General features: G+C 36.8%; 1 protein-coding gene across 9 annotated transcripts in view; it reads right to left on the minus strand.

The window, feature by feature from the left end:
• Positions 1–14139, minus strand: part of LOC134538265 (titin) — a 358395-nt gene that overhangs the window by 214114 nt on the left and 130142 nt on the right. For all 9 annotated transcript variants that reach the window (XM_063379416.1, XM_063379425.1, XM_063379423.1 and 6 more), the window contains exons 48-54: positions 13419–13564; positions 9933–10053; positions 9232–9419; positions 6949–7166; positions 5673–5931; positions 2356–2574; positions 202–396 (exon numbers count right to left, since the gene is read on the minus strand). In XM_063379416.1, coding sequence (XP_063235486.1) covers positions 202–396; positions 2356–2574; positions 5673–5931; positions 6949–7166; positions 9232–9419; positions 9933–10053; positions 13419–13564 — 1346 coding nt within the window. The remainder of the gene's footprint in view (positions 1–201; positions 397–2355; positions 2575–5672; positions 5932–6948; positions 7167–9231; positions 9420–9932; positions 10054–13418; positions 13565–14139) is intronic.

The following is a 14139-nucleotide window of genomic DNA, read 5'->3' on the forward strand; positions in this document are numbered from 1 at the left end:
CATCTGGGCAGCTGTTTAGTGAAGGTACCTTACTAACCCCATCTTAGGTGAGAACTCTCTACTACGTCTACGAATGGCAGCGCACTCTCAGTTCTTTTTTTTTTTTTTTGGGTCCTCTCTCGTAATTGGGAGTCCACTGTATAGATGCGGACCAAAGTTCTGAAAGGGGAGAAGTGATGGGAACAGGCCACACCAACCCACCTTTAGTTTTGGATCATCGGTCGGAGTGAGCCGGGCCTCGAAGTGGGCGTTCTCACCCTCCCGCAGGCTGTCGATTTTGGCCAAGGGCACCGTGAAGACCGGCGCCTGGCCCCGGGTCTCCGTCACCTTTTCGTCCCGAGAGCGGACGAGGGAGTCCTCCAAGGTCTGGATCTTCTCCAAACCCCCTTCCATGCCCTGGACGCACACGGTAAAAATTGAGTACACCTTTGTAATCAGTACATATCCAATCACAACTCCATACAGGGCCATCAATAGAAACTAAGGTTACAAGGGGAAATAATTTTTTGGGCCCATTCCCAATACTTAATGTATAATTTTTCAAACTAAAAAATTTGGAAACAAATCTAAAGACTGTAAACATTACCGTGGCCATAACTGTAAATGTAATCTGCTTAAATCACATTACTCGTGAGGTTTCCAGTGAATTATATTAGCAATAGACTTGTAATTTCACTTTACTATCAGCGTAAAATCATGTCTTAAAAAAAAACGTGAGCGAGTCTCTCAGTACTTGTCACAGATGTGTAACATATAACAACGGTAACGAGCAAATTCACGTGTTCTCATGTTCCAAATACATAACTCGGAAATAAAATTTAACATAGACATCTTTTAAATAATTCCAAGCGTGATAAATATACGCAAAGTGTATATTATACTAAAATTTGGATGCAAATCACACTTAGTTTCCACAAGTGCAGCTAAAATTCTGTGCAGAAGCAGCTAGGTTAACCATCAAATCTTTTAATAGGTAGACCCAAATTTTTAACTACATAATGAAAAAACTCCAATAAAAGTGAAAATGTTTTGAAAAAAAATGCTAAAACCTTGCTTTGGACCTGAATTTCAACAATGAATTTTATAATAATGCTAATTGTCTTGTTAAAATTCATTAAACAGTTTATATTTTAATGTTTTCCTTTGCCCACAGATGGCCACACCGTTGTTACCCACTTCCGTTCCATGCAACTTCTGTTCCATTCATGAAATTACATCCACTTCAAAATTTTGAGTTCCCCCCCCCCCCCCCCCCCCCCCCAATAAACAATCTTGGCATAGATAGCACCCAGGATTTTTCCCCCATCCCCTTCCTCTACTCAACAACACTAACTTCAAACGCAACAATCCTGAGAGCAGAACATACCGTATTTTATCACATAATTGTTACACCGTTATTTTAGGCCATCAAAATTTTCAGAAAAAAAATTCTTGCATAAATGTTGCATCATGTTTTTGGTCATGCTGTTAGATTCGAAGTGCTTCGTGTAGGTAATTTTTCCGTATAAAACTATTTATTTTGAAGTAGAAATATAATATTATTTTGGATATTACCACTTACTTATTTAATTAATAGAAATATGAAGTTGTCTGATGTGTAAACTTTCTTTCGAAATTGTTTTCAAACGTTATATCCTTTATCTGTTCATCTTCGTCGCCACTGTGTACTGCTTATAAAAATGTAGCCAACGCTAGTTGGCATCATTATATTATGGATAGCTGGCAGATTGCATGCAACGCGTACACTCTGTCTAGTGCTGAGTTAACTACATTTGATAGCACACACTCTTTTGTGGTAAGTGTATACTACGAGAATAGTTATGCATTAGTTGCATTACTTATTAATTTAAATCGTGTGGCGTGCTTTTGTATAGTCTACTTTTTAAATAAGCATACTTTCCGTGAATTGGTTTTGTTTTTATCAAAAACTCTTCCTAACAAGTAATGCTTTTTTCGCATACAGATAGCACCCCTACTTTTCAAACTTGAATTAAGTGTGTAATGTGTAGGGGCATGCATATTTCACGAAAAGATTCCAAGATTAGCTGAAAGTTAAAACACTGTAGCAATTACTGTGTTTCGTGATTGGGCGAGTTTATTTCAGGTGCATGTCGATTGTAACAACACCGATCATAGTAGTTCACTGCGGGAGAAAACGCGTCCTGAGTGGCTCGGTTAAATAAGGCACAAGCTTCTCTTGCAGACGGCCGCCAATCACAAGGAAGAAACCGCTGGTGTGGGTATACCTTGTTGCAGTCTAATTAATAGGCGTTCAGATCTTTTCGCGAAAAATGCCTGCCACTAGTAACGTGCGACGAATGCGCGATGAAACCCGGGACGCGTGTGGGAAGTCACCTGAGGCAGCTGGGACTCCAGGATCAGGTTGGTCTTGGACAGGCACTTGAGCGTGGCGCGGGTGGTGTCCTCGCCGTAGTCGTTGACGGCCCGGCACTCGTACACGCCCGAGTTCTCCTCGTAGCAGTACAGTATGTCCAGGATCACTATGCCGAAGTCGTGGAACGTGCGGTACCGGTGCCCGTGGGGCAGCTTCTTGCCGTTGAAGTACCACTCGACCTGCCACAATCACCAAGTACCTTTCATCTCACCATGCAGTGTTACAATTTCATGTATCATTCATAGGGATGGCGATTTTTCGTTTTAGCGAAATAGATGCGAAAATCTGCTAAATTATATTTTTTTCCGCTATAAAATGCGAAATCTAGACTATTCCGAGATAAATGCGAAATCAAGGTAAAAAACGTAGATTCGTCTTCATTATGAACAATTTATTTACCGTTTGTATTTCGTTTCAGTTCAGTATCAAAAGAAACCATCATTTTATGGCGTATTCAGCACAAGTATCTTATTGTCACGTCATTCACTACAACTATTGTTCGTAAATATTGAATGAAGAATGGCCATCCGTGCCTCGCAATCGTAAACAAAGCAAAGAACAACTAGCTGGAAAATTGTCCGTCATCTTGCAGAGTATAAGTTTTTAGGCCACCATATTGCGACATCTCTGCTTCGCCGCGCTAAAAATTGTAAGTCCCATTTTCTGGCTGTGTTTCACGTGAAAGCCGCGTTCTTGTGTAGTCTGTGGAAGATGGTGTGTTTACAAATACGTGCATACTCGTGAATGTGTTGTATACTGTTATTTCTCGTAAAAATGGGACGAAACGTAATTTCCATTAGCGATCGCATAAATTAATACAAAAGTGAACAGTTCTACGAAAGTGATACGAATATTTTAATGTGCAATTTATGTAATCACTGTCTGGAGTGGAAAAAAAAAAGATGTACTTGAAAAGCACATTAAATCTGAGGAACATCAGGCTGCAAAAAAAAAAGATTCACCGAGAAATTGGATGAAGAAAAAAAGTCGGTAAAGCGGCAAGCAACGGTTTCTGGCATGATCGAAGACCAAAAGAAGGCGAACATTGAAAAAAACGGAAAAAAAATTTGAAAAAAAAAAACGAGTTTCAATAACATTATTTGTGCACTCTACATCAACTATGGCCATGAACACAGCTAAAGAATATTTATTGTAATTTTAAGTATTCACTTTATTGCACTCATAAGTGCTAAATCTGTATTTCTGTGGTTGTTAATAATTAATATGTGTATTACAGTAGAATCTCGTTATAAAGTACATCAATAAAGCCCCAACTTTTATACTTAGTAATGAAAGTACTTTATTCTGAAAGTCTATATATTTACCTTTAAAACGTAGTATTTTTGAATTTTTAAAAATAATGTAGTAGGGGATCAAATCTTACATTAGCTTGGAAGCAAATATTTGTAAAACAACAAGAATTTAAAAAAATATATATTTAACTTAATACAGTAGCCTAAATTCTAGGCCTACATGTACAAAATTTATATCTGTCGAACACAAAATGACAAATTGGTTAAACTATTTTGCAGATATGTACATTTATTGGGACAGAATTCCCTTGTTATCTCCTAGGTGAAGTCTCTTGCGACCAGCAGATAAAGATGACTGTTCGTACAATTTAATAAATTTTTAGCGATTGTTGACAGTGTAGTGAGCACCAAACCAAATGATAGTGCTACATCTGCATTTCTCCTTCAATGTGAACTGCTTGAGTTTCTTTTTATCTTTTTGGCCAACCATCCTGATTAAAATGGGAATCCTACAACTCACGTAGTTTCGGTTCCCTACCACGTTCGTTTAACTTCGGATTTCTCTCAAAAATTGAAATTAAAAAATCGAAGCGTTAGGTTAGGTTAGTCACAACATGCTTGTTTTCATTTGAAACTTCTGATTTAGCGGCTGAAGTGGCGTTAATACCAAAACGCAAAACTTCGAAAATCTTCGGAAATTCTTGCAGGGAACCGAAACTACGTGAGTTGTAGACTTCCCGATTAAAATATTCAATCGACAATATTGTTTGCCTCGCGCCACGTCAAACGTAAACAAACCTCGCATCCATAGATAACCATAGCGCCGCACTAGTAGCGCGCGTTGCGAGCATGGCTGTGCCAGGCGTCATTCCTATCTTCATGGCAACACAATTTAAGCGTGTCGGCCATGTTGTGACACAAAACAGTTCAAAACTTAACCTGCATAAATTAACATTGAATTTTCTATTACGTACATAAGTTAAAATATAATTTTTATTTAACGTTTGTATCTGCGTTAATAAAAACTTTTAAAACGTGCTCTACAAATAATCAAAAGCTGGCGCAACTAAAAACAATTGTCTTGAAGAGGGGCGAGACAACAATCGATTGTTTAGTTCGTCTCGTGGACTAAAGTGCGTGTTCCATGGAGGAGGAAGAATGGCACGTTATACTGTACTATGATTCTATGAATCGTTGAGACATTGTTTGTTTACGTTTTATAGTTGTTAACGATTCTTGAAAGCGATAAAAATTAATCATAACGTACATTTATATTAAAGAACTCCTGCGCAAAAAAACAATTATGTAAAATTTTCCTCATAACTGGAAAAGAATGGTCATTGTATTGAAAGGTAGGAGGCGTTTTTAATGTTAAAGTGAAATACTTTTACATTGTTTACATTGGTGTTTTGAGCGGGAATTTAAAATCATACGTTGAACTGAAAGATACGTTATTCTGAAGTACGTTGTAACGGAACTTCACTGTATTTAATGCTTTTAAAAAATATACTTTTCTTTAGTAATGTAATATGAGAGAATTGGCTAAATCTTGTTTTTAAAAATGCTACAAAATGCTAAATTTCAAATTCAAAATGCTAAATATTATTTTTAATGCTATAAATCACCATCTCTAATAACTAAAGAGAAGGTTTATGAGAGAAAAAAATATATCAACAATAACATATTATGACTTCAATACTGATACTCTTACATTAAATTTATCAATAAAATTACAAATTTACATTATTATTTTTTTTTTTTTTTACTTCAGCTTTGCCAAAAAAAATATTCATAATTGGTTTCAACTTAGTGAATATTTTTAACATTCAATTTGATATTTGCTTTACATTGAAAAAAATAGTATTTGCATAGGCCTATAGTAGTGAATGTTACTTTTTGTTTGGTATTTCCATTGAAATCCGGCACGGAGTGGTGCCAGGTGAGCTGGATTAAAAAGACATCTCACTGCAGTATGAGAATATGAACAGTTAAGTTTCGCGACGCGAGCGCCGAGGGGTGCCGACCTTGAGCTTGGGGTCTGTGACGGGCGTGAGGCGGGCCTCGAAGTGCGCGCTCTGCCCCTCCACCAGCCGGGCGACGTCGGAGATGTGCGTGACGAACTTGGGCGGCTCCGTGACGGGCGCCTGCGGGGCCTGGCCCGACTGGTCGGCGCGCGACTCCAGCTCCATGATGCGGGCGAGTGCGTCCGGCTGGAGGCTGTCCAGGTAGACGCCCCCCCGGCCCGTGCACTTGATGGTCGCGCGGGTCACGTCCTCGCCGTACCTGTCGCGGGGCATCACACTCGTCGTTGCAACAACCTCGGCTACTTACACGCTGGTGGTGATTTCCAAGAGAAAAACCACAACTACATCGCGAACCAATTTCACGACTTTTCACGAACTTTGAAAAACTTTTGTTTAAATCGATTGATATTTTTATATTCCGCCTTTTCCAATACCAATTTCATGAAAAACTCCCATCTGGGGAATTTTACTATACAGAAATTTTATTATGTGCATGCCCAGTATTGTTTTTTATCAGAAGCTGCATAACAAAATTGCTGCATAACAAAATTGCTGACCTGAAAAGAAAAAAAAGATGAAAAAAAAAAAATTAAATTTTTTTTTATGCTTGTGCATAAGTATCTCAAGCTAACAAAAAAATGGAAAAAAAATTTCATGTTGAAACTTGAAGGGATATCTGGTAGATACCAGCAACAAATTTAATGAACTTATAGCCATGGGAGATATTAACTTAACAATTTCAAAGCAATGTTAGCTGCACTCCTATAATTCATTACTGCACACAGGATAGGTAATGGTATTTTAAGAAACTGTACCAAAATTCTTAAAAAGGTTGGTTCCAATCTTTCACAAATCAAGGCAATCAAACAGAACCAAGACAACTAAGAGTTAATCATTTAATATCTAATTACAATCATTGTAAACCTGGAAATCTTGTGAATTCTTTGGTTTGCGAGGTACACTGCAATTTATTTAATTATCAGATCACAATTGTTCGGACACTGCATGTCTGTGGGCCAGTCAAACTATCAGCTAGCAGTTACCGAATCAATCTGACCAACCCGAGAGAAGGGGAGGTTCTTCAGAAAGGTATCAGCCAAACGGAAAGAATTTTTTCGTTCAGTATACGTACATAGGAGACTGTGGATTTAAGCCCTGATGCAAAACAAATCTGTGAAATTTCCAGGTATAAAACAATCATTAACGTTGCAACCAATTTTGGGGAAAAGGATGGGGGGGAAGGGAATGATTTAGCTGTTCAGAACACGAAACTCACTTGTTGCTCGCTTTGCACACGTACTCCCCGGAGTCGTGGGACTGGGTGTAGGAGATGTCCAGGACCACGAAGCCGAAGTCGCACACGGACTTGATGCGCGTGGAGTGCCGCAGCGGCTGGCCGTTGTGGAACCACTCCACCTTCATGTTCGGGTCGCCCACCGGCACCAGCGTGCACTCGAAGTGCGCGGACTGGCCGTCTTTCAGGCCGACAATGTCCTGCGAGAAGGCCCGGCAGGTACGGTCAAATGCGTCCCACAGACACACACACAAAAAAAGATCTTTTTGACGTGAAAACGTCCATATCTCGTTACAGTGACGGTCGGTCAAACTTCCTTGCGTGACAAAACACCGTCAGATTTGAATCAATTATATGTTATACCTAGGGACACCTGTATTTCGCGAATACATTTTGTGTCAAGGTATTTCACAAAATACTGTAGCTTTTCTCCTGTGGTTATTGGCTGAGGTCGGTGAGAGGTGTCGTCCCGCTCTTGACGGGGCCAATGAGAATGTGGTCACCGTACTGCTGCACCCTCACAATTTGCCATGACTCTTAGAAAAAGCTACAGTGTTTTGTGAAATACCTTGACATGAAATGAGATCGCGAAATACAGGTGTCCCTAGTTATACCTTATAACTTCAAGACTAATAATGGGTTAACAATGGTTGAGCCCATGACAGATAGATCATGTCTGTACGTGTTTGTCGCGTGGTATTTGCTTTGCCTGTGACATCATTGTACCTACCAATGTAGGCACATGCATGCGATTACTACAAATTCTTTGTGTAAAGTTATAAATTGCGTGGAAACGCATTTAGCTAGGACATTGATTCAAGGTGTCATTGTGATGAGCTTGCGGGGCACTGCTGGAACCCAAAATGTGTTAATAAAAATATTCGTGGAAATATAAATATTAAAATAAATATAAGTATTAAATTGGATATTACAAAATAATTAAAGATGTTGTCTCAAATGACTCGTAAATATGCTCGGAATGATAGAAAACACAAGTCAGAGGAAAGCTCGCATCGAAAAGAATGCAAAAATAGTATAATCTGGCTACATGCAATAAACTTGTGATTTATCTATTCTGTAACCATTCCATTATATTATAGAGATTGTACATTAAATTACATATTAATATGAAACACTTGTTATTAATATTCCGATGTTTCTCAAAAAGTTGCATGAGGAACTAAAAAAAATCATTATATTATAGGTATTTTAATCAATCTTACACAAATTGCAAAACTGTAAATTTTGTAATAATATTAATCCTTTAAATTTTTTTTAAATTTTGTATCAAAATGTATAGACCAAACGGATAGGAAAAATTTAACTTTGCTTTTTAAAGTTTTATCTCGCATCTCTCATCACTCAAATTTTATTACTGATAGGTGCTACAACATTATTTCCAATACACAAGTACTTTATAATTTATTTTAGCTTGTTCAAAGTAATTTTGTACTAGAATGCTTATTACAAATTATTTATGTATTTGTAAAAATGTAGTAAGAATTGGTCAAATTAAAATTTTATCGGTGAAATAAGTTTAGGAAACAGTTTGGTGCCATTTTTTTTTTTTTTAAGTTCAACATCTTTATAAATAAAAGTAATCCATTAAAATAAAAAAAACACCCACTCCGCCTGTTTTGAAAACAAAATTGGTCTAAATAAATAAACCATAAAATCTTCTTTTTAGTAATTAAGTCATTGTCAAGGAGACATGAAATCAAAAATAAACAAAGCCAGCATCGAGTTTTGTTGGTGGAGGGTGGAATTTTAGGGGTGGAAGGCTAGAGACTAGAGGATTTTGGGGGCTTACGAAACATTTAAGAGTTAAATTTGGAGTTCGTAATGTTGATATGTTATATGAACCCTGTAAAAAGTCTACCTGAACGCATTTCCAAAGTCATGAAGAGCGATCATAACAAATTGGAATTTAGCTGATTTTTTTAGAAGCACTAAAGTTTAAAAAAAAAAAAAAAAAATTACATGTATGTAGTACAACAGTACTAGTACTTTTTCACAAATAAAATTAAACTGACATCGAACGATTGCACACTATCTATATCTATCTATATATAATTATTTAGATATATATATTTTTTTTTATAATTCAATTTAATTTAATTCAGTCATTTTGAATTAAGATTAATATTTTTTTAAATTAATTTTTTTAAAGGTAAACAGCTGATTGAACTGAAGCAGATTATTTTCTTTATCTGCCCAGAGTTTTTTTGTTCTCGTAGGGGGGGTTCGAGGAGAGGAGAGAGGCACCTGTATCTGGGAGGTGAAGCGCGGCTTCTGGCCCTTGGACTTGTCGACGCACTCCAGCAGGACGCTGATCTCCGCCCTGCCCCACTTGTTGGTGGCCCGGCAGCTGTAAGTGCCGGAGTCCTCTATCTCGGTGCCCAGCACCTCCAGCACCACCATGCCGAAGGCGTACACCGTGCGGTACCGGTGACCTGCGGGCGAGCGAGTAGAGAACCCGGGAATTTCGCGGGTTCATTTAGTCGCAAGCTAGAATGCAAACCTTCACACTCTCGCACTGTGTGTTCATGATTGGCACGCAGTTGTTTGGACACGCCCGTCTACGACCGTGAGGAGCCGACGATGCCCAGCTAGGAGAGAAGTAAGCGAATCAGGTGGTGCCAAATCAACAAGGTTAAAAATGTTCTCGCTAAGAAATTAACCAATGGGAAAGTAAACATGGGTCGAGCACACCTATAACTTTGAATTCTATCCTGAGGCCAAAACAATCCACGAAATTTCCGGGTCTCTACAAATAAGTCTCCTACTCCGGCCAACTGCACTTTTCAACATACAACCTGCCCACATGTGTCAAAACTGTAGGTAGCCTCATCATGAACACTTCGGTGCAAACACTGATCCAGGTGCAAATAGATAAATTATTGCATTATTTAAGGGTTTTTTTTTTTTTTTTTAATAATCTGACTGTTGCGAATTCGAGTACTTACTAGCTTTGAGAACCTCTCCATTGTAGAACCACTCGATGACCATGGTCTGGTCACCAACAGGGGTTAACGATGCTTCAAAGTGAGCGATTTGGCCTTCGCTGAGGTTCATCAAATTCTCAAACTAAAACATTAAAAAAAAAGTTTGGTTAAGTATATAATCTTCCCTTTTCACCATGTGGATAAGGATCTAAGCACTCAAAAGGACTGTAATTTAAAAACACTGTATTTTAACCCATTTTCAATTATAATTTCATCTGCACATCAAAGTTAACAAAAAGACAAAGAGTAGGGTTGACATTAGTTTAAGTGTGCCCTCTGTGATAAAAGCTCATTGCAGATGTTTAATTAATATTTCCACAAGCAAAACCTTTTTACTCCATTATATCAGGGATATTTCAACACAACCCACTTTTTTATTATGGAATACAGCAAATTACATATGCCATTTATATACATGTTTTTGAAAGATGTTTTTCTCACACAAAGAGAAACTTGAATAAAAGAACTTAAATTTAAGATGATATCAAGCTTAAGACCATAAAATATTTTTAATGATTTATCATTTAAGATAAATTTAAATATAATTATAAAACATAAAAATTTGTAAAAAAGTAAATCCCCAGTTCATCTGAATATTCCAGATGAAGGGCTACAGGGATGTGAAAGCATGTTTGTGGATTAAAGAGGTTCGACAAAAACCCTACCCCTGGGGACGTAACCTCCCAAGGAATACGAGCAAACGCAGGATTTCATTTCTGAAAACGGGGGGAGGGGAGATATATCACACCTTGCCCATTGTTTACTTTTTAAATTTATTTCCGTTTGTTGGTGCAAATGATTCTATTTTGATAGATTTTTAGGATTTCAGATGAGGATATACCGTATTCACCCAAACATGAGTCGACTCTGAATGTAACACTACCCCCAATTATAGTCGCCGCACGGTAAGTTCGTACTTTTGGGAAGAACTGTTGAAAAATGTAACTAAGAATATTTGGTTTACTATTGTGCAATTTGTTTGACAAATAAATAAACAAAATAGGACAACATAATTTATCAAGCTATTACGTTTCCGTACGTGTGTATGAATACTGAAATAATTTGTATTTGTTAATTTTATATGTAAGTTTTTAAACACGCGTGGCAACGATATTTATCGGTATGTTGACTACACACTTGAAGAAATAGTTCCTTAGTATGTAATTTTGAACAGCTGAAATAACGATAAATATTGCTTAAAATGTTTCACATATGTTTATTTCCAGATCCTGGAGTAATATTGTTTAATATATACGAAAGTTAAGTTATTTTGTTTACAGATGACGTTGCAAGCTGTTGCGGATGAATCACCTACGTAACTGTGTGTCGGCCCGAGCCATGTTGAACGCTTGTTTGCTCAAAACGACTTCTGATTTTCCGAAAACATCCAGTGTATTTGTGTACTAATTAATTTTCTAATTTTAAATGGTTGTCTTAATTGTAACTTGTAGTGAACTATTGCTTTTACAGTGTAACTTTGTGTTAGTTATTATGGTTTGTTAGGTTATTAAAATGAATGTAAAGAAGAAGGAGACAACCGGTCATCAGAGACAGCAAGATATTATCAACGTGGCACGAAGAGTTACGATGTTAATGAATACAGGTCAACTGGAACAGGGTGATGTCGCAGAAATGACAGCATTTCTTCTAGATCTGGGCGTCACGACCGTGAAAAAGTGAGTGACTAATTAACACGTTATGAAAGTATGTGCGTGAAAACGTTCCGTTAGGTTGGGGCGTGTTTGTAAAATAGTGTAAAAGTACCTTCCTCGCAGCTTTCTTGTTTTGAATGTCGGGCAAATTACAAACAGACACGTTCTTATATTTTCGGTTATATATTAGGTAATGGATTTATCTGCTGTGCACCCGTGGAAAAGGTTGCAGGGCTGTTCAAGACAGCACATTAAATAATACATAGGTCCCTAGAGATCAGTATAGGCCTACAATTAAATACTGTAAACATAATTGTGTAAACAATGCATAGCGTTTTCTTTCATTTGTAAGCATTTTCAACCCACAACATCAAGGAGGAGGAGGTTCACCGGCTAAAAAATAGCAATTAATGTATATTATTAATTTAATTCAAGAAAAAAATGTATAATTGTGTTTACATTTTAGTGCAGTCTTTCTGGAAATTATTATAATCTTTTGTTTTGCGAAAAATACCCGTATGTTTGGTAAACATTAGAGATTATAAAATCGGTATGATAATTTTTTTTTAAATTATTGCTTCTAAGCTGCATTTAATGATCCATTTGAGTTTGCGTAGGTAGGAATTTTTACAATGTAGTTGGTAGCTAATTCTTTTTGGCTAGTACACACACTATTAGTAGATTTTTGATAAAAATACTGATAGCTTCATGAGTTTTATTACAGTATCAATTCTAGTGGACGATATAATATGTAGGCTTTTTTGCATTATTTTAAAATCTAAGATTAATTTTTTTATAATGTCCTTGGAATTTATTTTTTGCATGGGTTAATACATACTTTGTCACAGTTACTTTGCATACATGTAAGTCACCAGTGTAACTTCTATATGGAATGTTTTTTATTGTTTGTTTGTTATTATTAAACCTTCATTTTTTCAGCATGTAGGCTCACTTAAAAGTAGTTGTCAGTACAATGAACAAAATAAAGCATAAGTTTGAGGATAAATATACACATACATTTAAATTATAAGCTAATTGCACATATATTTCAATTTTTATAGATATTATGTGAAGACACAGCACAACGCTGGGTTGAAACTCTAAACTATAAAAATTTGCTTAGATTTTTTATATTTATTATTTTAATTATTAAACATGGTGTTATGACATTTTCTACTGACATTTAACCAATTATAAAAATTGCAGTGTAATTTTATTATCCATTAATTACATCCCTATTTGACAGTTACCCAACCAAAATATTGCCATGTGGTAGTCACATGGTTTTCCACATGGCAATGTTATTGTTGATATTTGGCCGAAGGATACATAGTCACCTTGAAAATAGATCCCAGCTTGAAGCAGGGCTTCCTAAAAGTATGAACTTACCGTGCGGCGACTATATTCAAGTAATGGCTCCGAGAAAAATTATCCACTCACCTTTTTTCCTTTCAATGTTAAGTTGGAAGTCAGTGCACACAATCACAAGAAAAATAATCTTAATAATTTTTTTTTATTTCCTTGACCAAACCTGTGAGAATTTAAAAATGCTTAACTAATATTTTATGTAATTATGAATGCATCCTTTCAATATAAAAAAAAATCAAAATCTGTAATTTTAAACAACTTTTTTCTAAACTTTTTTTAAAATAATTTTCTTTCGGTTATAAGACGATCCCCAATTTTTTTTGGGTAGTCTTTCAATGAAAAGCTCTCGTCTTATTTTTGGGGTGAATACGTATTCCCCGCATCCCCACCTGCGTGTGCCCCTGGCAGGGGGAGGAGCGGGTGTTACCTGGGACGTGAACACGGGCGCCTGCCCCTCTTCCGTCGGGGACGGGGCGCCCTCCTGCCTCTTCAGCGACTCCTCCAGGTCCTGGATCTTGCCCAGGCCCTCGGCTCCTTTGGGATGCTGGGTGTGCTCGATCAGCCCGTCCTTGCCTGCACACACACGCGTGAGTTGAGCAGAGATCACTTCCACCACAGTTCTGAACAAGTGCTGGTGTACAGACTGTTTCCTTTTACGGTTTTTATTTCCCATTACAATTCCAAGATTACCAGTATTTCTTTAAAAACATGTTTTCGGGATATAATTCTTAAAGCATGCAAAATAATGTATATATTGACTTAAATGTTAAATGTTCATAAAATTATAATTGACACTTTAGTTTAAAAAAAAAAAAATTACTTATATAAAAATACAGCAAGTATACCACTTGACTCAAGTTACAAATTACCCATAATGTGATAAAAAGCAAAATTCCTAATATTTATTTAAAAGATATTGTGGTAGTTGCAGTGATAAAAAATACAATTGAAGTAGTAGGTACTTAAGGTGATGACGTGTACATATGACAAACTGAACACACACCTTAAATAAATGTATAAACAGAATAACGAGTTTGCAGTTTCTACTTTCTGTCTATGACTCGCTGAAGGTGTACTAGACGGCTTAGATCACTGACAGTGTTTTTTTTTTTTTTTTAAAAAATGCTTGTACACATAACTCAGGAAAA

The sequence above is a fragment of the Bacillus rossius genome, chromosome 13 (assembly GCF_032445375.1).
Source record: "Bacillus rossius redtenbacheri isolate Brsri chromosome 13, Brsri_v3, whole genome shotgun sequence".
Taxonomy (NCBI): domain Eukaryota; kingdom Metazoa; phylum Arthropoda; class Insecta; order Phasmatodea; family Bacillidae; genus Bacillus; species Bacillus rossius.